Raw genomic sequence first — 23,702 nt, 5'->3', positions numbered from 1 at the left:
AGAGGGGTGAAAAGAAGGTGTAAAAAGAAAAGGCTGATTCAGCTGAAAGTTCATGTGTCAAAGTCTCCTCCCATGACATCCTTCCTCCCCTCCTACTCAACAGAGTGTGGAAGAGAAGATCTAGGGGAGAAATCATGACAGCCGGGAGTGAGGTGGTCTCTGCCTTTTTAAGAACATTTCTTTCAACAAACCCTTCATCTTCTAAGCAACCACTTAATGCTTTGGGGGCGTGATGGGGGACTATAATCTTCAGGTTCCTGGTTCCCTGGAAAGTAAAACCTAAAGCAGGGAAGTCTTTCTTTGTGTGACTTTAAGCAAGTAAGGAAAACAGTTTTGAAAGGAAAGACAGGCAGAGCAATGGCCTTCTGGAACTTGAGGGGGCCAGAAAGGAGAAGAGGAAAGGGGGAGAAAAGAGTGAACAAGCTTCTTCTGTTTGGGGAATTTAGAACTTTGCTAAACCATGAGTCTAAAATGTAACAGAACTTTGTTTTACATTGTTTTCTTTCTCATTTCACCCTGGGTAGGAGGGAACAAGTTCAGACTCTGGAATCTTACCAGACAGAGCAGTTCGGCAGACCATGTGTGTATAGGAAAAATACAGGGTTGAGTTCAGCATGAAATAGGATTCTACAATCTTTCGAGCCTTCTCGCTGATGTCATAAAACAGACGGGCACTCTTCAGTGGGACTCGGCCTTCATAACCAAACTGAAGACAAAGAAGAACATGAGATTGCACTGCGTTGATCAGAAGGCTTGAGAAAAACAGACACTAGGTTTCAGTAAGGCAATATAAGGATGGTCAAGTCTGCGTTGACCAGTGGGAATACGACCACATGGCTCGAGGATTCTGGTTAGTAAAATAAGCCATTGAAATTCATCCTTCCTAATCACAGTGAGAACACTGAAAGCTGCCTCCCCAACAACCCTTGGTGTGGTGCAGAATCATCATGTGGTTCAGTATGTTTTCGCCATTGCACCAGGAGCTCCTTGAGGACAGGGGGGGACTATGTATTATTTGTCAGATATGAATTTAGGAGATAAAAAGTTTGATAAGTTGATAACTCAGTGAAGGAATCAGGAATGATTTAAAACAATGGAGATGTCTTTTCATACTTGCTCCCTTCATCTCTCCTGACAGGTCTACAGTCTGGACTCTCCTCTTTCCTGTACCTGTAATGCACAGGAGGTATCTGATAATGCTTAGGAACCCAAACCCAAAAGAAGCTACGACTTTACTTTGAGTGCTTTCAGGACGGTTGCACCTTCAAACTTCTCATTGGGTGTATGGGGTGAAGCTTTTCCTCTGTATCCATCACCAGCAAGCATGATTCCCTGGCAGCAAAATATAAAAAGATGTTTTATTAATGACAGCAATGACTTCATCAGCTTTCCCTTTTTGCCTTGACTGCCAGGAAGCTAAGGACCGCAGTCAATACTCAGAACCATCCCTATTTTGTACCAGGATCCTGGTATCATTAATCCTTCCAATCAAAAGAGATATCTTCATTTAAACTTCACTCTACATGTTCATCATGAAATACCAGTTTTTGTAGAAATAGGTAAGCTATAAATGATTAATATATTGGTCAATTACCAATTAAAATAAAGAGATTTCCCAGTGACTTCATAAGGTAGGCAGGGCACATGCTGAATGGCCATTGTCCTATGTATTAAGCCACTAACTATTCCAGATCCCTGAGCTGTGTCCAGATCTAAACAAAATTCAAATCAGCCCAAACCAGGCTATGAAAATGCCCCCACATCGAGGTCCTTGTCCTAAAGAAAGTGACGTTTCAGGCCTGGTTTCCTGACTCCAAGTGAGACTAGGACCAGAGAGCTCCAGGGCTCCCACCAGGCTGGCACCCTCAGGCTCCCTCCTCCCCCCACCCCACGTCTTGGGTCCTCACACTGGCCACGCTGTGGAGCTCCCGGCACTGTTCTTCCGACAGGACGTTATCCAGGAGAACCCGCTGAGTCCCGTTCAGCTGCTCCGAGTTATAGACAAATGTGATGTTCTCATAGAGCAGAGGGCCACCTGAAGAGACAGAACACATCATCTTCTGTTACCTCTGTTCCCAAGGAGGGAAGCACAGAACATCTGCCGGTTTTTAATGAGAAATTCATGAGAATCAGTTTGCTCATGAATACTTAAGAATGCAAAGACACATTGGAAGCTTGCTAAGTACAATATGGATTCAGGGAAAAGACAGATGTCTGAAGACCAGACATCTGAAGATGTTTCTCCATAACATCACAATAATGTCACATTTGTATAGTATTGTGGGTTTGATACACTATCTTTTCATTTGATTCCAGGGATGATCTTGCAAAGCAGACTGGGAATATCACAGGATGCTGCTCGGAGAAGACCTTCCAGAATTCTCTCGGCAGCTGCACACACCCTTCTCCACAACCTTTGGTTCCTAACTCTGCTACAACATCACATTACTGGATCATGTGTTTGTGCCCCCACATGTGACATACACACCACAGTCTCACTGGTATGGAGAGAAATATCTTCACTAGAAAACTCAGCTGGTAAATACACCATCAGGACAGTCACACCCAAGCCAGCCACCTCCTTCCTAGTCTTCTTCCCACCAACTAACTGACTCTACACAGTCTTGTTTGTGGAATATTTATTTTTCTCTGTTCTCTGGGCAAACCTTTATATTGCTCTCTTTGCACGGGAAGGTTTCCTATAGGCACCTGTTCTCTCCCTGGATGGAGCCCACAACTTTATGAAATTAGCCCATGTAGGCTTTTCAGAAGGTGATGCTTTGGGGTCATGCTTTAGGTGGTTAATTACAAAATCTAGACATGACCAGGCTCTTTCCTCACAGAGGATAGGACTGAAGGACAAAGCCTCCGTTGGTGAGGAAATCTCCAGCTATAACACAGTGCAACCAGCTTGAACTAAAAAACTGAACAGAGAGGAAGAAAGTTTTTCTGCTCTTTATAAGACTCCTAAGGGACCTGACATGTGCCTGTTAATAACAACAGTTCGCCCTGGAGGGAGGCAGTGGGAGGGCTCAGCTGCTCCCTTCTTCCCCCAGTCAAGCAATGGTCCCCAACACACTGGCCTAAAACACATTGGTGAAGAAGGAAGAAACCAACTGAAATCGATGTCCCCTCTAGTTCTTTAAAATGAATTAGTGAAACTAAGGAACAGCATCAAGTTTATTAATAGTCTAGTTAAGATGAAAGATTCACTACAGCCCACAATTAGTGGACTATTAAGATAAAGAGACAGTGTTTCCCAATCTTTAATAATAGATGGTTATCTGTTAAAGGAAAAGTTCCCTAAGGAGAGGCAGTGCAGACACATTACTTTATCACAATTTTATTTCCATACTTGCAATTATAAAACTATGAGCACTGTATTTATTTATCTTTAGAGTTTCATATAACTCTAATACCAAAAGCAATTTATAAGATTAAATAAAAGCAAGACCATAAAACTAAATTTGAGTTAATATTAATGAAATGGTTAATGTTATTTTGCAGAAACCAAAAAGCTACATTCCACATGAATGTTCTACTCACTGATCTGGCCCAGATTGTTTTGAGCCAGCATTCTTTATAGTATTTTTGGTGTGTAATGACTCATTGCACTGCAACTTTTCTCTACTGAAATTACTATGAAGTCATAGTGTACCATGATAAATTTGGGCCTTTATCTGCTCCTGATACATTATTTATGTTTGTTCAACTTCATTTCTTGTTAGTCTTCAGCCCCCGAAGTATCACTAACTGGTGCCAACAGGATAGTAGCCTCACCCACCGTGGTGTGAAATCTCATGGTGGGACTTGACTATCAGGTGGTTATTTACATGACCCACTAGTTACCCCTATTAATTTTTTTTTAGATTGTCATCAAAATCTACAAATACAGAATTTCTTGGATTCCAGGAATATAACCACAAGGTATAGTTTCAGTACCAATCTTTTGGATGAATAGAAAAAAAATACACACACACACATACACAATTCAATGTTTCTCAGTCTTTATTCCACAGAAAGTTTTTGATGAAAAAAGAGTCTCTTGATCAAATGTGTTTGGGAAGTACTAGGTTACACAAAATTTAAGAGGACTTCTTAGAACTTTTAATATGTAAATAGGCATTAAGAATATCCTGAGTATTGAGACAGTATAAAGCAGTTCTCACCCTTAATCGAGCATAAAACCAACCTCCCTTCCTCCCTCCCTCCTTTCCTTCCTTCCTTCCTTCCTTCCTTCCTTCCTTCCTTCCTTCCTCCCTATGACAGAGACTCTAAAATGACCCCCTAATGATCACTGCCTCCTGGGATTCATGGGCTTGCATAATTTGCTTTCCTCAAGTGTGAATGGGGCTTGGAATTTGCTTCCAACAATAGAATATGGCAAAGGTGATGGGATATGACTTCTGTGATTGTATTACATGAGATTGCCACCTCCATCTTGCTAGCAGACTCAGTCTATTGCCTTCTCAGCTTGCATTGCAATATGTTGCTGCATTAGACAGACTCATGCAGCAAGGAATGAGGCCTCCTCCAGCCAAGGATCAACTAGGAACTGAGGACCACTGTCCACTAAGACTTTAGGAACCAAATTCTATCATCTGAGCTTGGAAGAAGATAGTTCCTCAGTCAAGCCTTAGAAGAGACCTCAGCCCTGATCGACAATTTGAGGGAAGCCTGTCACAGACCCTGAAGCAAGGGACCCCACCAAGCTACCCCCAAATTCTTGACCCCCAGAAACTGGGTGATAGTCAATGTATGTTATTGTAAGCTGCTACATTTGTGCTCCCTTTTTTTTTTTTTGGTAGCAATAAAAAAACAGTAGACTCACCCTCTCCCCAACAGGACCTCTTAACATAAAACACAGGTTATTTGGGAAAAGTTGCCCTAATCTATATAGCTGATTAAGAACCATAGCCAAATTAAGGCAGTTTCTCAAATATTTGGAAAAGTAAACTGCATATTCCATTCCCACTTAGAAAAGTAAAAGAGACGTTCTTTCAACAAGAAAGACAAGATACTTGGTTCACTGAAAAGCAATTTTCTAATATAAAAGTCAAATAGAAATGGATGACAGACCAAGGGTTTAGTGAACTGGATTGGTTTCTACTATGTCATATTTTTTCCTTTCCTCTCTTGAGAGTATATGAACTCTAAATATAATTACCCTATTTTCAAAAGACAACTTTAACAGTTACTACAACTAAAACATTTAGAAAAATGCCTACCGTTCTTAAGTTCTGTATAAGTATTTGCTATTACTATGTTGATTATTTAGTATTATGTAACATATGCCTGGTCTATTGGGTTAAGTTCTGAGTGAGGTTTCTTAATAAGCATAAAGGAGTATATTTTAAAAAAAGACTACTGGAATATTGCCAATTCCTCCAGTCACACCACATGGAACGTACTAAGATCAGGGGAAGGGACGGAGTGCAACATGAGCCTTAACTACCTACCCACTCACAGCTTCAGGCAGAATCTTCTAGAAACCTGCCTTTCATGTAGTTAACACAATCACCACGGAGCATAGACTTTTATACAGAGGTTTCCCACACATGCATTTCACAAACCACAGCCAACTACCCACCCACTAACCAAAAGAAAAAAAGAAGAAGAAGAAGAAGGAAAAACAAACCCTGCCATTGAAACACTCACCTCTACCAGCCTACAAATGACTAGTAGCACACCAGACAGAGGAAAACATTAAAATAAAAATAAAACTGTAGTCCAATAAGTTGTGGTTCCTGGGGCCTGATTTGATGGCTTCGGCCAACTTCTAACCACAGCTCAAGGAGATTTAGCTAAACAACTTAATTCTTCTCTCATTCATAAAGTATGTGCCTGGCTCGGACTCTCCAGTTGCAATAAAGAGGGATCGTCTAGGAAAATACTCCTTTGTGCTCACCGCCTGTGGCTCACCTGGCAAGAAGGGGCATTTTACTATAAATATTACAGGGTGACACAAGTCACAACAGGCATGTGCTAAGTAACAAGTCCTTATGTGAGCACAGCCCATAATGGTCTACAGAAGACTTTCCACACTGTTCCTAAGCAAAAGGTCGCTGTCCTTCTTTTACAGCTGAGGCTCACAGAGCCCAGAAACCTCAAGTCTCTAGGTGTCCATCACGCCAAGTACATCAGACTAACCAATCCTGGAAACTCAAGATTCCTGATTCCAAGTTCAATGTGATTTCTACTATACTGACTGGGATGATTATGGAGCAGGACCTTTGGAAACTGGCGGTTGAAAAGAGAATGGATAAGTGATGGGTGTTTTTAGTTTAATGATATGCTTATTCCGTGGATTGGAGTCCATCTGGGACGTGGTCTTGGGTCACTCCCGTAATGCTTCTGAGCCGTCCAGTGTGAATACTACTAATTACTGTTAGGTAATCAGAGTAGATGACAATCCCTTTGTGAAAGAGGACAAAAGCTGAAATATATTCTACTCTGTGAAGCATGCATCCTTTCTTGCCTCCCTGACATCTGCTTTCAGCCAGACTAAGATAAGAAAGTGTTTTCTGGTTGGGAACTTGGCCTCTGTCTACCACTGTTTTTAATTTAGAAACTATTCAGATCTCTAGTGACTCCACAGAAGGCTTTCCAGTGGTTTCCAGAGAAAATCCTAAGATGCAGTCACCCATTTAACTAAGCAAATTCTATAGAAATGATAAACTTTGGTAGCCCAGCCAATCACGGCCTCTCCCCATACTGTATAGTCTCCTACTCTATTCTTCATATTAGTCTTCTTAGTCAGCTGCTGTATATCAGAGTCCCAGGGAGCCAGGAAAAAAAAAAAAAAAAGAAGCTTTGACGCTTGGCAACAATCCTGGAGTTTCCCAAACCTTTACAGCAAAGTGCTGGCTTATTGGCATGTCATTCCTGGGTGATTTCTCAGCTTAAAAAGCAACACGAGGGGCGCCTGGGTGGCTCAGTCATTAAGCAACTACCTTTGGCTCAGGTCATGGTCCCAGGGTCCTGGGATTGAGTCCCACATCGGGCTCCCTGCTTGGCAGGGAGCCTGCTTCTCCCTTCCCACTCCCCCCTGCTTGTGTTCCTTTTCTCACTGTGTCTCTCTCTGTCAAATAAATAAATAAAATCTTAAAAAAAAAAAAAAAAAAGGCAACACGAACTCTGGCTGACCATGAAACTTTCTGGCCTTTGTAAAACAGCTTGGGCTTTGTGGCTACAAACTGGGGTCCAGGTCAGATTAGATGAGCATTTTATCCTGTTCACTGCCTCAAACTGACTTGGAAGCTGAGGAAGGAAAGGGCTGGGAAATGTGAGAGCTGTAGAGAACCAGAAGTTTTCATATCAGCTGGAGGAATGTGCTGACACACTCTCTTGTGGGGGAAAGGAATACTGTACTCCTTCTCAACGCAGGTTTCTAAAACCTTCTTATCTTGCCGTTATTTAATCAATAAAGGATACATTTTGGATCTCTAGACACTTTTATGTTCCATCTCCAGGTGAGTAAGAGAAAATGGGATCTGGATTCAAAAGCCTGGGTTCGAATGCCTGCCCTACCCATTATGAGCTATGAGACACTGGACATGTCACTATATCTCTGTGAGCCTCAGTTTTCTTGCCTGTGAAGTGGGGGCACTTGTCTCACATTCCAGTATTCAAATGGAGTGTGTGTAGATTTGCCTGAGGAATTATAAAATATACAGACACCATAATAATTGTTAAGAATCACTACTGAGTTAGTACCACCACTGCTAATAATTTATTATTACAACGTTTAGCTGTATTTAGAAACTACTTTTGACAACATTCGACATACGTTTCTGTGAATTTTGATCTGACATAAGTATATCATGTTCTGCTCTCTCCATCTCTGTGCCTTTGTTCCATTGTTTTAACCACTAAAATGGGTCCCTCCACACCTCTGTCAATTCAACTTAAATTCTACTGATCCCTCAGAGTCCTGCTCAGATATATGTGCCTCAGGCACCGTAGATGAACTCATCTAATATCCATGTGACCTGTCTCTTCAAGTTCCTCTGATGTGCAATCTATTCTGCACTAGCTAGCACTCACTCACTAGGTGACAGAAGCCCCATGACCTCTCCAAGCCTCAGGTACTCAACTGATCATTCAGTCCCTGCCCAGTTCACAGGACTCTTGTGGGAAACAGATGAGGGAGCGAATTTGAAAGTACTTTTGTTGGAAACCAAAGGCGATGACATACAAATCTGAGATATTGTTTTTAAGCCTTGCTTTCAGAACGTTATGAAACGTAGTTACTTAATCTTGTTCTTTAGTTTCCAGAGAAAGTGGGCTCTTCCTTAATTTAAATAACAAGTAGCCAACTCCCACCTCCTCTTTTCCCTCCTTTAAGTAAAAGTGCACAGATACTTACCCTCTCTTAAGTCTCGATCTATCTTGGGTGATGACTTTTTCCCCATTGACAGTCCATGAACTTCTGCCCCTTCCACGTTCACTCCTGAAGGGACCCTGCCCATTAAAAACAGTTGAAATGGAATTTCCCACTGAATGAGGATATTCAAAGACAAAGGACACCTTACTCAGGTAGTCTTCTTAGCACCTTTTTTTACAATTAATTGTATCCATAACTTTACCCCCTTGAGATTAGAAATTAAGTCTCCAAAGAGCAGAAAAAAAATTATCATGTGCATCTTTATAATGCTCAGTGCTGTATTTTTGTCTTGAGCATAGAGTGCATCCCAAACAATGATTGAACTGAAATAACCCATGACCTCGGGTAGTGGTTCTTTACTATTCCAAGAAAGAAGACACAAGTTTCAAACTTGGCAAACATACAAATCACAGCATGATATCCTTTCAATGCACACAGAGTGAACAAATCCAACTGTGCATGTCCACTCTTGGATCTGTTGTAATAAATTTAGGCCACCCGGGGTTGAGGCCTTAATGCCTAGTGAAAGACCATATGATTTTGAATAGGAATCCACCAGTCCCTTGATCCACCAGTCCCTTGTGGTGACACTCTAAAAGAGTCCTTTGCCTTGTCAGAACCTCAATTTCTGAATTTGAAAATGTACAGCCTAGACCAGGTCAGCTCAAACATGTAACTCCAACATTCTATGATTCCTCGAACTGCTCATAACATGCAAATTGATTTTTTACTTCTATCATTTTAAAAAATGAGGTCTCTTCATTTCTGATTGAGTTAATGACACCTGATATTTTAGCTTGCAGTGAAACTCTTTGAGCTTCCTGCTTTCAAATGTAGTAAGGGAATTCAGCATTAACAAGAAAAAACTAAGCTCTATTCTAATCAAAAACAGAGTCCACAGAATGTGTCACCTTCATAGATGACCTGATCCAACCCCTTACCTGGAGGAAAAATGTAAGATTGGAAAGGATGACAAAGCACTCGAGGTCACACAGAAGTATATACGAAGAGCTGGGACCAGAAGGCTGAGCTCCTAATTCCCAGTGTGGAACTCATTTAACTATGTATTTTTACCTATCTCATAGAGCTAAGGTCCTTATAGTGGGTATGACTCTAAGTATTTCTTCTCATTAAAAGGAAACGGAACGGATTGTATTCTGAATGAAGAACTCACCGATTCTCAACCTGTCGTCCTCCATATCGGATCCAATAATTCTGTTTTAAATTAAAAAAAAAAAAACTCAGTAGCTTTGTCACTAAAACATAATGCACAGAAAGAAAATATACATTTAAAACACTCAAAATACCTAAAACATTAGGAAACTTGCATACTGTATCAAGATACAATATTTTTTTAATTAATAAAAAGAAGAGCTAAAGCCAATGCGATTTTGGCAAAGAAGAAATGATGCACAAATGGGTTTTTAAAAATAGCATGGAATTAGCTTAAGTATTTATATTTTTTGTCCAAGAAGTGATTTGGAATTCAGTGTCAGGAAGACACTTAAAAGATCATTAATTCCAACTCCCTTATGTTTTTGAATAAAACAAACAAAAAAGTCCAGCTTGATCAATCATCTGTGTAGGATCATAAAGTAACTTTTTCTGAAGTCTCCTGGGAGAATGCAATTAAAAAAATAATAAGTAGGGCTGGGTATAAGCATATTAGAAATGTTATTGAGAATTAGTATATTTAAAAATTATCCTAATTTTTAAAATATACCAATAAAAACATGACATAACTAAGACAGAAATGAAAAAAATGTTACAAATAGGATACATTACAAGTAGTGCTTTTTATAAACATATGACATGTACATATATGAAGAACTTACATAGTTAACTAACAGATAAATGAAAAAAAGGCAGGTCCAGATAATTCAAATCACAGGAAAAATTAATGACAACATGTGAAAAGTTTATTTTTGTTGGTCATCAAAGGAATACAAATTAAAACAACAATGATATACCATTTTGTACATAAGAAATATGAATGATTTTTTAATGTTATTTCTCATTGCTGAGATGTTTATTGTCAACTGGTACTTTTATGCATTTCTAGAACCTTCACTGAAGGTATCCGAAAACTCCCTTAGAAAAGCAATTTCAAGAACTTTAGAACTTCTAATATCCTTTGATGGCAGAATAATCCCATTCCTGGTAATTTATTCAAAAGGCATAGTTCAATACAGAGGGAAATGCTTCATGCATTAAATATGGTAGAAAAAATCAGAAACAAATCAAATATTCAGTGTCAAGAAAAGAGTTAATTTATTTACTGCACAATTCTATATATCTAGCTAAAAATCATTTTAAAAGCTGTAAAAAGGTAGAAATTGCTTATGATACCTTAAATAAAAATCAGAATAGAAATCTATCTATACCATAGTACTAGTTGGGCAAAAGGTGTGTCTTCATATGAAGAACGACTAAAAGTCTACATAGACAAGTGGAGAAAAGTCAGCATGATAAATAGTACAATTGAGACTGATTTTGTTTTGTATGAAGTCTTTTTAGTTTTTAAAACATGTAAGAGAAATACAAAATGTTGTATCCAGAATTTAAGACATAAAACAATCCTGAGGCAAATGCATCAGGTACAAAACACTTCTCTTCCCCCCAGATATATTTGCTTTTGACTTTGGATCTCAGTGATATGGAGATATATTAAAGTCTTTTAATGTTTATCATATATTGAGTAAATATCCACCCCCACCTCCCAGGGTTTTGTTAATACAAGGCAGGAGATAAGAATCTTCAGTAAACTATATGTTGGCTAACTAAACATAATTAAAAAGTTTTAAAAAATAATAAATAAAATTGGCAAACGGAATTTCAAAAAAAAAAAGAATCTTCAATAAATCAAGCTGGGAAATAAAATCATAAATATGAAGTCCATTGAGTATTCTTTTAAAATACATTTCCTCTTCCATCTTTGCTCTTACCGGTTCCATGTATGAAAATCCCAGACCCTCTGCAGCTGATTTTATTAGTTCTGATTCCATTTTATGACGCTTCACGAACATTGCCAAATCCTAGAGGAAAAAAAAATGAATGAAAATTTATATTTAAATAACAGTTAAGAAATATGATAAATGTTCAAGTGGAAGTATTTTTCAATAGACAGTGACAAATGAGCTAAAAAATATTCACTGCTGCAAAAAAGTCTCCATCTCAACAGATTTTCACAAGCTCTCATGTAGGAAAAAAATATGCTTCTGGCATTAATAATTTAAGTACAAAAGAACTGCATTCTAGAACCTTGACTCAATGGCTAGATAACTTTAAGAGCAGTGCTACATTTTTACCAATTCTGCCCAGAGCATCTAGCAGAATGCAGTTTCTTCTCAGGACCTTGGTCTCACCTCTCTGGCCTCAATGGATGCTGGGTCACTGGTATCATCCAGGAGACTCTCATAGTAATCCATATTGTCTAGGACATCCTCATCATCTGGATGGAGGAGAAGATAGGCCTTGGCACACTCCAAGGCTTTCACATATTCACCAACTGAAAGACCAAGGAGCTGTAGTATTAGAGTCAGGCTAGGTCCATCTAGGGGATTTTTTTTAATTGATTTTTTTTAAAGATTTATTTATTTATTTGAGAGAGAGAGAGAGCACAAGTAGGGGAAGCGGCAGGCAGAGGGAGAGGGAGAAGCGGGCTTCTTGATGAGCAGGGAGCCTGATGTGGGGCTTGATCCCAGGACCCTGGGAACATGACTTGAGCCAAAGGTGGATGCTTAACCGACTGAGCAACCCAGGCGTCCCCCATCTAGAGGATTTTTAAGTAATGCTTCAACATGTCTGTAGGAGGTCAGCATTAAGCATGAATAAGAGGGAAGCTAAGGTGAGCCAAAGAGCATAGGCAGAAATAGTCACAGATAAAAACAGATTCTCAAATACGGAGAACAAACTGATGGCTGCCAGAGGGGAGGTGTGTGAGGGGATGGGGGAAATTAAGGGGATCTAGAAGTACAAACTTCCTGTTATAAGATAGATAAGTCACAGATCTGAAGAGTAGAGCATAGGGAATACAGTCAGTAAGATTGTAATAACGTTGTTTGGTGACAGATGGTGACTACACTTATCATGATGAGCCCTAAGTGATGTACAGGATTGTTGAACCATTACGTTGTACACCTGAAACTAATATAACACTCTATGTTAATTATATTTCAAAAAAATAGCCACAGACAAAAGGAAGGACATGATTTCAGGTGTTTAAAAGGTACTATCTTTGGTCTGCTTTGGTGCTAGATGTTTTGCATCAATTATTAAAAGTTTCCACCTGAAGATGTTTGTTGACAACTTACATTATTTAATACAGATAAGCAGAGCAGAATTTTGGGAGTTAATTCTATTTTTGTACTGAGTTTGACAACATGATATCGAAAACTGATTTCAGCAATCCCAATTCTATTAATTGTTTTTAAACATAAGGAAAGATGCTCAATCTCTCTTTCTCAATTAGATAAACAGAAATTAAAACTCTACTGAGGTAAAAATTTTCACCTAATGGATTGGGGAATATCTAAAATTTTCACAATATATTCTGTTGAGCAATGAAAAATGTACTATACATGGTAGAAAATTGGGTAACTTCTATTAAAATTTTAAATGAATAAATGATTCCACACAGCAATCTTACTTCTAGAAATTCATCCTATAGATATTCATGTGTGGATGTGAACTAACTTACACAAAATATTACTCATTTGATCCTTGATTGAAATACCAAACAGTGACTAATAACACTATGCCCATGAGTAAGGAGACACTTAAAGTAAATTATAGTACAATGATATGTGGATGTAAAGAAAAATTAATGAGGAAGATCTCCATGTACCAATACCATTAGGTTAATTAAACCATACAAAATTGCCAAAATTTGGCCTTTACTGACCTAAGCAAATGGTCACTTCATAGGTCCAACCTACTAAAAAAATATTTTTCAAACTTTTATTTTTAAGTAATCTCTACACCCAACATGGGGCTCGAACCCACAACTCTGTGATCAAGAGAAGAAGCTCTACCGACTGAGCCAGCCAGACACCCCTGCTGTATTATTATTTATTATTATTATTATTATTAATTATTATTATTATTAGAGAGAATCTTAAGCAGGCTCAATGCCCAGCATGGAACCCGATGTGGAGCTCGATCTCACGACCCTGAGATCATGACCTGAGCGGAAATCAAGAACCGGATGTTTAACCAACTGCGCCACCCAGGTGCCCCTTCCCCACTCATATATATTATTAAGTGAAGAAAGCAATGTAAAGAACAGTGTAAATAATATGCTACCTTCGCTGTATAAGAAGGTGAAATAAGTTGGGGTGTGTGTGTGTGTTTTAAAGAAATATAAATCGGAACTGGGCTGTAGGGCATGAAATTGGGTTGCAGAAAAAAGCAAGAGAGGGAGGCTTTTATGATATTTGGTCTTTGAACTTGTAAATATATGACCTTTTAAAATTAAGTTGAAAAATCATGTAAAATGTCAGTCTAATAAAACCTTCAGGACATTATCACAGCATTTGCCCACTTGTGGTTTTCACCTGCTCTCCTTGGCCTGAGTTTCAGTGATGTGAAATGAGAGAAAAAAAAAAAAAACCCTAAACCCCCATTGCCTCAGTGGTAAAGTGGAAATGCAGAGGAAAATTCAATGTCTGTAATGATGAACGACACCCCTTCCCCAAAGGTCTTCCAGGACGATCCACACTTTACCTCGATAGTAGGCAAACTGTAGGTAGTCATAATGCAGGGGAAGAAAGTTCTCAATCGGAGAGAGGCGGCCAGGGCGAGTTGCAAGCTCCCTCACGCATTCGTGCTGACAGACCAGCACCTGCATATAGTGATCTGGAAGACAAGAGTGAGAGTTGTGTCCCTCCCGTCTGCTGGAGTGTCCGGACTTCAAGGTCAGAGCCCCGGTGACATAGGGCATTCCTCACCTCGCCACACTCTTAGCACCATCTCATTATCTTCACTTCATGAGCAGAAACCTTCACAAAGGAAGTAAGTGACTTGCCAGGGCTTCCTGACCAGTGATCGCTAGAATACTGAATAGCAGATTCCAAACCTTGTGGCCCCTGGGCTTTCCTCCAGGCAGCACTTTTGGCTGCTGTTCCCCTTTTTCTACATTTCCTGAAAATGACATAGGCCATCTCAGCCCACCCATGCCCATCTGAATAGATGCCTTTCCTACTGAAGAATTCCGGGGCCTCCCTTTGGATACGTTGGGTGGCTTGAAGTGACCTGGATCAGGATCAGAAGTTCAGATCCCAGTTATGCTAAGGAGAGCTGAGAGAAAGGACTGCCATGCATATGGGGAGCTTTTTCTCCTTGTTAATATTTTCAAGAACTTTTCCTAAAGGGGAAATAGAAACTATATATATATATATATACACACACATATATATATATATATATGTGTATATATATATATATATGTATATATGTATATATATATGTATATATATATATGTACATATGTATATATATATGTATATATATATGTATATATATGTATATATATATACATATGTGTGTGTGTATATATATATGTATATATATGTATATATATATATACATATGTGTGTGTATATATATATATATATGTATATATATATGTATTTTAACATCTATTTATCAGGAACCTATTCTACCCAATTACAAAATAGTCCATCCCCTGAACATTGGAAATCCTAATACTGTAGGACTAAAATAGGATATGGAGTAAAGCCCAAGAATTTAGATACACATTCTGCCTCTTTCTCTTTGTTCCCTTTTCTTTGTCCCCATCCTTCTCACTGTAAACAGGTGAGGATTCTCAAGTGGTAGGGCTGTCACGCTCCCTTTAGCTCTCGGCTCTCGCTCATCCACGAATGAGCTGAGGAAACTAAAGTAGCTACTGTCTCAGAGAAGCAAACACATCCTACATTTTGCTCCAACTTTGATTTTTACAAGGAAGATGGAGATAGTCTTCTCCAGAAAGAGAAGATTTTATTCATGCTTGTGCAGAGCAGGCTTTCTTGAGAATGATGATAAATGACTTAATGACTTTACACCCTAATTTACCACAACTGCCTCCTCTCAAAGGTTCTCTGTTAAGCAGAATTTGGCTTGCCCCTTGATGACTTGAAGAGGGACCCAAGAGCACAACAGAAAGGGCGTGTGTGTTTTCTGGTGTGTAGGCAAATGGGCCAGTTTTTGCACGACCTGGCTAACTCAACCCAATGCAGCACAGCTAACAGAATCCTTACAATCCATTGGTTCTTAACTGCAGCTGGAAGATGGGAGGGGAAGAAAGAGTTCTGTTTATTTGTTTAGCATGTAGCTATATAAATAGCCAATAAATAGCTGTTTTATTTCTTACGAAAACGACCAACAACCTTCAACTGTTTTCTCCTACTTAGCTGGCCATTGGCATTCCTCTTTACCTTCTAACACATGCTCCTCCTAATTCCAAATGACAAGCAAAAGGAAGAGGTGGAAAACACACACAATAAGAACCCAAAATCTGAATGAAGGTATTTTTCAACACAAGATAAACAAAGAGCAACAAAATGAGAGTCACAAAATGATATTCTTTAGGGCTTCAACGAGCACAGCTGGTAATAAATAACTGCATTGAAAAGCCATTTGTATTTTTACTGTTAGTCCAAACTCTAAAATTCAAATATTCTGGCTTCCTAAATACATTCCATATTTTATTTTTTCATTAATTTTTAAAAATTTTATTTATTTATTTGTTATAGACAGAGAGAGAGAGAGAGAGCATACACACAGGGGGAGCGGCAGGCAGAGGGAGAAGCAGGTTCCCCACTGAGCAATGAGCCCGATGTGGGACTCGATCCCAGGACCCTGGGATCATGACCTGAGCTGAATGGCAGATGCTTAACTGACTGAGCTAGCCAGACGCCCCTTAGAACAGTTTTGAACAAGACAAGCATTTACAGAGTTATGATAACACATTTTATAAGTTGTATTTCTTGTCTCCTTTCTATATCAAATGTTATTGAGCAATTACTGTGATTTAATAAGTTTGAGATCCAAGACACTTGTGTGGGAATACTCTTTAAAATTTCCTTCTCACAATAAATTGGGTATCTGTCAAATTCTCAAGAAGACTTGCCATATTTTTGTAATATATAATATTTGATTGAGCTTCAGGAGCCATGACTTTTTTTAAATCACTTTTCTTTATTGGAAGTGGGGATATTGTGGTGATAGCTGTATTAAGTATTAAGATCCTTAGTTAGGAGATCTCTATTCTTTTCCAGCAACCAACACGCTCTGGTGACCTCGAGCAAATTGCTAAATATTATTCTGGGGGAATCTGTCAGTTAGTTTTCCTAAATCAGATGTCGGACACTTGCCAAAGCTGTTTGGTGGCCATTGGTAGAGGCAGGTGTAGAGGAGACGGAGGGGGTAGAGACAGGGCACATATCCTTACACAACTACAAGATAATAAACTATAATAAAGGAAAAGCATTCCCAAATAAAAGATTAAGTATAAAGAAATACTTAACAGCTGATAAGTGAAACACACATAAAACTGACATTTGTATCCATCAATCACATTTCAGATTAAAAGGATTAATAATACTCCATGTTTTAAAAATATAGGTCATAAATTGTTAAGGTCTTTGAGGGGGACAATTAGAAAACATCTTTCAAAATTTAGATTAAGAAGTAGATTGAAAATCAATTTGCTGGATGACCTAGTTGTCATCCATGTTGCCACATACTCAATTACCCAAAACCAACTTACTTCACCTAAAATCAATACCAATATCTGAATTATTGAGGACTTTTTCGCCAAAGGTTTTGTTTTGCTAGACCTCTGGCAGAGTCATTTCCCTGCATTTTTGTGAGCGCTGTTCATCAAATGTCATTTAGTGATTTGCTCGAGGTCACCAGAGCATGTTGGTTGCTGGAAAAGAACAGAGAGGGAATGAAAATATACACAAGTGCACAATCATGAAAGTCTTTATTAAAGGTCTTGGGTTTTATTCCAAGTGCAATGGAAGCCTTTGGCGAGGGGTGGGGGTGTTCCGTGAACATACTTTCTTTTTTTTTTTTAGACCATTTTGTCTGCCTACAGAGTAAAACCTCATCAGGACTGGAGGACCAGCTAGGAGACTATCACAGTGGCTTTGTTAAAATATACTGTGGATTTGAACCACGGTGGTAGCAAAAAGGATGGAGAGAACCAGGGAATCTTACATGCTCTCAGGAGGTAGCAGCTATCAGCATTTGGTAACAAATCAAAGAAGAATTAAGGGAAATGTTGGATTGGAAGATAATTTTTTAGAACTTGGTTTGAACTGCTAAGTGAGGGGTGCTTTTCATGGAGACCGAAAACACTGGCATTTGGGGAGAGCAAACTCACTTCCTTAATTTGCCATTCTACACCTATGGGTGAAGTTGAACATTGTTTTTTGTTTTTTTGTTTTTATATTTATAACTTAAAACTCAATATGCACTCAGCAGATATTTGTTAAACATTTATTACTGAATAGGTTATCCTTTGCCCATTTTTCAATTATGTAGACTTTAAAATATGCCCCCTAGACTGAGAAAAGCATCGATTTGATTCCTAGCTTCACCTTAATCACATTGCTCTGAGGTATAAATTCTTTATTTAAAAAAAAGAAGACAGTGGATAACAATACCATCTACCTACCAGAAGTTGTTTAGAGGATTAAAAGATATATAAATATGTAAAATGTTTTGTATATTAAAACTGCTATATAAATGTTGCTTATTATTATGACTACCAATAAATCAGAAATAAATTACTACTAATAACAATAATTTACAAGTTCTGCTTAAATATTATGGATATTAACTCTTTGCCTATAAATGTTTTGCAACTTTTCCACTTGTCATTTGTAATTTGGATTGATTTATTGTATTTTTTGTATTTTAAATCTTATGTAAAGTCTATCTTTTTCCTCATATTTCTTGTCTTTTGTCATGCTAAGAACTGGTTTTCCTCTCCTCCCATTATTCACATATTTTCTTGCATTTTCTTCTTCATTTTTTTAGAAGATTTATTCACTTATTTTATTTTTTTACTGTGTTTTTTTCTTTTCTTTATTATGTTATGTTAATCACCATACATTACATCATTAGTTTTTGATGTAGTGTTCCATGATTCATTGTTTGCGTATAACACCCAGTGCTCCATTCAGTATGTGCCTTCTTTAATACCCATCACCAGACTAACCCATCCCCCCACCCCCCTCCCCTCTAGAACCCTCAGTTTGTTTCTCAGAGTCCATAGTCTCTCATGGTTCATCTCCATTTTAAAGAGAGAGTGAGAGAGAGAGCACAAACACAAGTGCATGCAAGGGTGGGGGAGGGGCAGAGTGGGGGAGAGAATCCTCAAACCTACTCCCCGCTGAGATCATGATCTGAGCCAAAATCACTAGTCAGACCCTTTACTAACTGAGCCACCCAGGCACCCCTCTTGCATTTTCTTCTAACAGTTTTATTTTCACACCTATATTATTAACATAAATAGAATTTATTTTTTTATGTTTTTCATATGCTTCCCACCATAAATGGTTAAGTAGCTAATCTCCCCAATTAATGTATAATTCACATTACCTACTATTTTAAATGACACTTTGTAATATATTAAATTCTCATAGATAACAAAATCCTCTTTTTTTTTTAATTTTTTATTTATTTGTGAGAGAGAGAATGAGAGACAGAGAGCATGAGAGGGAGGAGGGTCAGAGGGAGAAGCAGACTCCCTGCTGAGCAGGGAGCCCGATGCGGGACTCGATCCCGGGACTCCAGGATCATGACCTGAGCCGAAGGCAGTCGCCTAACCAACTGAGCCACCCAGGCGCCCCACAAAATCCTCTTTTAAGTAACTGAAGAAAACTATACAAAAGTATTCATTACTACATTGTTTATAATAATGAAAACCTGTAACTTCCTTAATATTCATCAGTAAGGGGACTGCTCAAATTAATTATGCTTTCCCCATATACTGGAACATCACACAACCATTTAATACAATAAGGTAGATCTACATGTATTACTTACATGAGAAGTGGTCCACATTATATTGTTAAGCATAAAATAAAACAAAAATAAAAATATGCTCAAAATCAGTATTCACAGTATTGTCTCATTTTTATAAAAAAAGAAATAATAACTATAAATAAATACAGAAACATTTACATATGCATCTGAAAAAGTTTAGAAGCACAGTCACCAAAATTTAAAATAGATAGATTTATTTACAGGAGATAGGATAGGTTATGTATATATCTTTCAGTTTTTATAATTTAAACTTCTGTATTGTTGGAATAGTTTTACAGACTGCATTTCCTATAATCAGGAAACAAATAAAGGAAAAAATCAGCTTTACCTGCAATGGCTTCATAGAGACCAGCTTTGTACCCTAAGTACTCATACTCTTCAAATCTATGAGGCCCTTCACACAGGGCTCTGCACTCTGTATCTTCACTGAAATATTCTCTGAGAGCTTGCTCAAAGTACTCGATAGCAAGCTCAAAGTCATCAGCCTCATAATGTTTAACTCCTGCACTGTAACTCTCCTGCAAAGAAGCAGAAAAAAAGAATATATATATATATATATATATATATATATATATATATATATGTATTTATTTTTTCCAAAGAGCACCTCTGGGGCACGTGAATAGCAAGATTCAGGCAGACTCAGGATCATTTGGGCAGGGGGGCACTGGGCTCTTGTGTTGTAGAAGAATAATGAAGGGTTTTACTGGGAGATAAAAAGTAACTTCCCTGGCTTCAGGGAATTATAAATAAGAACAGAGTTACCAAGCAAGCTGAATGCTGTGGCACCACTCAATTTCATATTCTTCCTGAACACAAACATGCAAGACAATATTTGCTAACCCCATCTGAATATAGGTATGGGCATGCAAACAAAGCCCAGGTAGATTGATGTGGGTGGCCATGACACATCCATTTTCCAGTCCTGGCCCACTTTAATAATAATAATAATAATAATAATAAGGCTTCTATTGAAAATCTTCTCCTATCCTGTTCTTCAATCATCTTGGAAGTCACATGTCGAGAATGGGGACATCTCCAATTGGAAAAAAAAAAAAAAAGCCCTTCCAATTTATTGTGATTTCAAGTAAGCTTTCATTTAAGTGAAAAATTATGTAGGTTTAAAATACCAGAATTTGAAAAGTACAGGTCCAATGGAAAAACGATGGACTGGGATTTGTGAAACCACGGTGTGACCTGAGCAATTCATATTGGCTTCAACTCCCATGTGTAAAAATTAAAGGGTTGGAGGTAGCGTTGAGGCTCGGAGGGGGTGACAGATGTTTATATCATGTTCTCCTTTTCACCATATCATACTGCTTTTCTAAGGGTATTTTCACCTTCTCTCAATTTTTTCAACCCTGATATTGACAATATTTCATCTGAGAACTCTGAAAGCATACAACTGTTCCTGTATTAGAAATCAAGAATCAACCTAAGACACCCATTCACAGGAATCTGCTTTGAGTCCAGTGAAACTTAGAAACACCTAGCTCCTTCCGGTTAGGGCAAGGAAGGGTCCCCAGCGCTCACCAGATGAGGTTTGGCTTCTAGATCTACCAAGTGGAGTGCTTCAACACCGGCCATCGTTCTGTAATTCTCGATGTTCTGCTGCATTTCCACGTGCTCGGGGTTGGCCACGAAAAATGTGTGGGCTGCTTCCACTGCCTTTTCCAGCTGGTTAAGCTAGGGAGAAAAAAAGACCAAATGAAGGCAAACATTTCTAACCTGCCTCGGAACTAGTCCAAGGGCTGATGGCTATAGTGGCAGGGCCAGCTTCCAGCTTACATTCACTATGCGCAATCTCTATACTCTAAAGTGGGAGGTTAATAAACAGGGCTCCTAAAATGATATGTGGATATTCAGGTTTTGGTGAAAATAGCTACATGTGCTCTATTCTTTTTTTTTGAGCCATCTACATTTCTGGGAAATTGAATCTTTCTGCTTCTGTTTGTTTCATGATTGATCAAAATATAAAGCTGCCAAAGCTGTGCCAACCTCTAATTCATATTTTTAACATTTCTTTCATTTTCTCTTTTCTCTTTGTTCCTTTTGCCTTTGATCCTGACAATGGCAGTATAAACAAACCTATGCCTTTCCAAAGGACAGGAATGAGCCTACCTCCCACTCCATCACATTTATAAGGTTTTAGAATGTGAAGAATACAAAACTAAAAGGAGTAAACTGTTCTAATGCATAAGAAATGCTGAATACAACACACAAAATGCTTCACCACACTCCTTTGATTGAAATGTTTGATTCCAGACTTACAACGTTGATGCTCATTAATACAAAAGGAAGAATTTTTAATAACCACTACATAGACACTACAAAATCTTCTCCTAAACCACACAATACACTGTTCTCCGTGTAATGCAATGATGCATTTTTTAAAATAAAATAGAATTAAATTTTTTGTATTCTTCACAGTCTAAAGCCTGATAAATGTGGTGCTGAATACAGTGCATAAAATGCTTTACCACACTCCTTTGATTGAAATGTTTGATTCCAGACTTACAACATTGATGCTCATTAATACAAAAGGAAGAATTTTTAATAACCACTACATAGACCCTACAAAATCTTTTCCTAAACCACACAATACACTGTTCTCTGTGTAATGCAATGATGCATTTTTTAACAAAACAGAATTAAATTTATTAGATTTAAGACATTGTGCTCTGTGCTTTAGACATAGAGAATGTTTATAGACAGATCTGTTTGCCCCATATCAGAAAAGTGAATATTCATATTAATAATCTTTTTCATGGTAAAATCCAAATTACGTTTGATCTATTTTGGAGTATGAAGACATGAAAACCCATCGTTATTAAAAAGTAAACATAAAATCATGGAACAGCATATCAGATTCAACAGAGTCTGTTTTTGACTGTCTCGCCACTCAGGTTATTAGTAAGAAATAGAAGTACTGAGTTCCCAAGTCCCCAGTTACCGCTATTTGGTGGTATATACATAATCTTAGCCCTCACCACAGAAAACAAAAACTGCTCTATTTTAAGACCTGAGATCCTTAACTTTCTCTAATAATAGTAAAACCTTCCCTTTTCCCCTTGAATTTGCATACTCTTAGCTACTGGTCTTCCTTCCATTAAATCTTGCCTTGTCAGCTTTCCCTGCCATTTTTACCTAGGTCCTCAATTCTGTGCTCCCAGAATGATTGTGGCTGGCAAAATCACTAATTTTGGATGTGGTTTCTTTCTTAATTTACATTTTCTCAACTTCTCACTCACTAAATATGAATTGTATGGACATCTACACAGTGATGAGTATATAGGTATAGAAGAAAAACAATAGGTTCTAAACTAGGTGTGTGTCTACACTTAATGATCAAGTAAACCTGAAAAAAGTCATTTAAACATTTATGGCTCAGTTCTCCTTTAAGAAAAAAAATGTTCATAAAAACCCCATACTACCATCTACTGCATAGGATTTCAGAAGGATTTAATTAGGTAAAATATACAACTGTGCTTCAGAAATCACTAAAATCCTTAAAAAATAAGCAATGGAATACAAAAGAATACAATTTATAAATGATCTATCCATTTCAAAGATGTAAATAACGATAGTATAAGATGAATGGATAATGAAGATGTGGTGTATATATACATACACAATGGAATATTACTAAGCCATCAAAAGGAATGAAATCTTGCCATTTACAATGATGTGGATGGAACGAGAGGGTATTATGTAAGTGAAATAAGTCAGTCAGAGAAAGCCAAATACCATATGATTTCACTCATGTGGAATTTAAGAAACAAAACAGATGAACATAGGGGAAGGGAAAGAAAAAATAAAGTAAGATGAAAATTGAGAGGGAGGCAAACCACAAGAGACACTGAACTCTGGGAAAAAACTGAGGGTTGCTGGAGAAGTGGGTGGGGGATGGGGTAACTTGGTGATGAGTATTAAAGAGGGCACTTGATGTAATGAGCACTGAGTGTTATATGCAATTGGTGAATCACAAATTCTACCTCTGAAACTAATTTTTAAAAAAAAGGAAAAAAATGATGATGGTATAATCTATAACTCCCCTGGACACATAATTTATGAGGACATAGTAAGGTCTTTGTGGTTGGTGGAAACTGTCTTTAGTTAAGAGTAGAACTATAAATTTTGAACAAAACAGATTAGCACTGATACACTCTGGTTCTATAGCACAAGCCATTAAAATTGATAGAACATATTTATGTTTTTCACTTTCTTACCTTCATCTTTTGCTCAGGCTGTTCCA

General features: G+C 37.9%; 1 protein-coding gene across 1 annotated transcript in view; it reads right to left on the bottom strand.

The window, feature by feature from the left end:
* The window catches only part of P3H2 (prolyl 3-hydroxylase 2), a 154,031-nt gene that overhangs the window by 11,174 nt on the left and 119,155 nt on the right, over positions 1-23,702 (bottom strand). The window contains exons 2-11 of the mRNA XM_044914481.1: positions 20,981-21,133; positions 19,776-19,965; positions 14,111-14,242; positions 11,752-11,894; positions 11,332-11,421; positions 9,561-9,601; positions 8,369-8,463; positions 1,908-2,035; positions 1,237-1,332; positions 556-706 (exon numbers count right to left, since the gene is read on the bottom strand). Of these exons, the coding sequence (XP_044770416.1) occupies positions 556-706; positions 1,237-1,332; positions 1,908-2,035; positions 8,369-8,463; positions 9,561-9,601; positions 11,332-11,421; positions 11,752-11,894; positions 14,111-14,242; positions 19,776-19,965; positions 20,981-21,133 (1,219 nt within the window). The remainder of the gene's footprint in view (positions 1-555; positions 707-1,236; positions 1,333-1,907; positions 2,036-8,368; positions 8,464-9,560; positions 9,602-11,331; positions 11,422-11,751; positions 11,895-14,110; positions 14,243-19,775; positions 19,966-20,980; positions 21,134-23,702) is intronic.

This window comes from Neomonachus schauinslandi, chromosome 1 (genome assembly GCF_002201575.2).
Source record: "Neomonachus schauinslandi chromosome 1, ASM220157v2, whole genome shotgun sequence".
Taxonomy (NCBI): Eukaryota; Metazoa; Chordata; class Mammalia; order Carnivora; family Phocidae; genus Neomonachus; species Neomonachus schauinslandi.
Note: the sequence above shows the minus strand (reverse complement) of the source record. Positions and strands in the feature narration are given on the sequence as shown.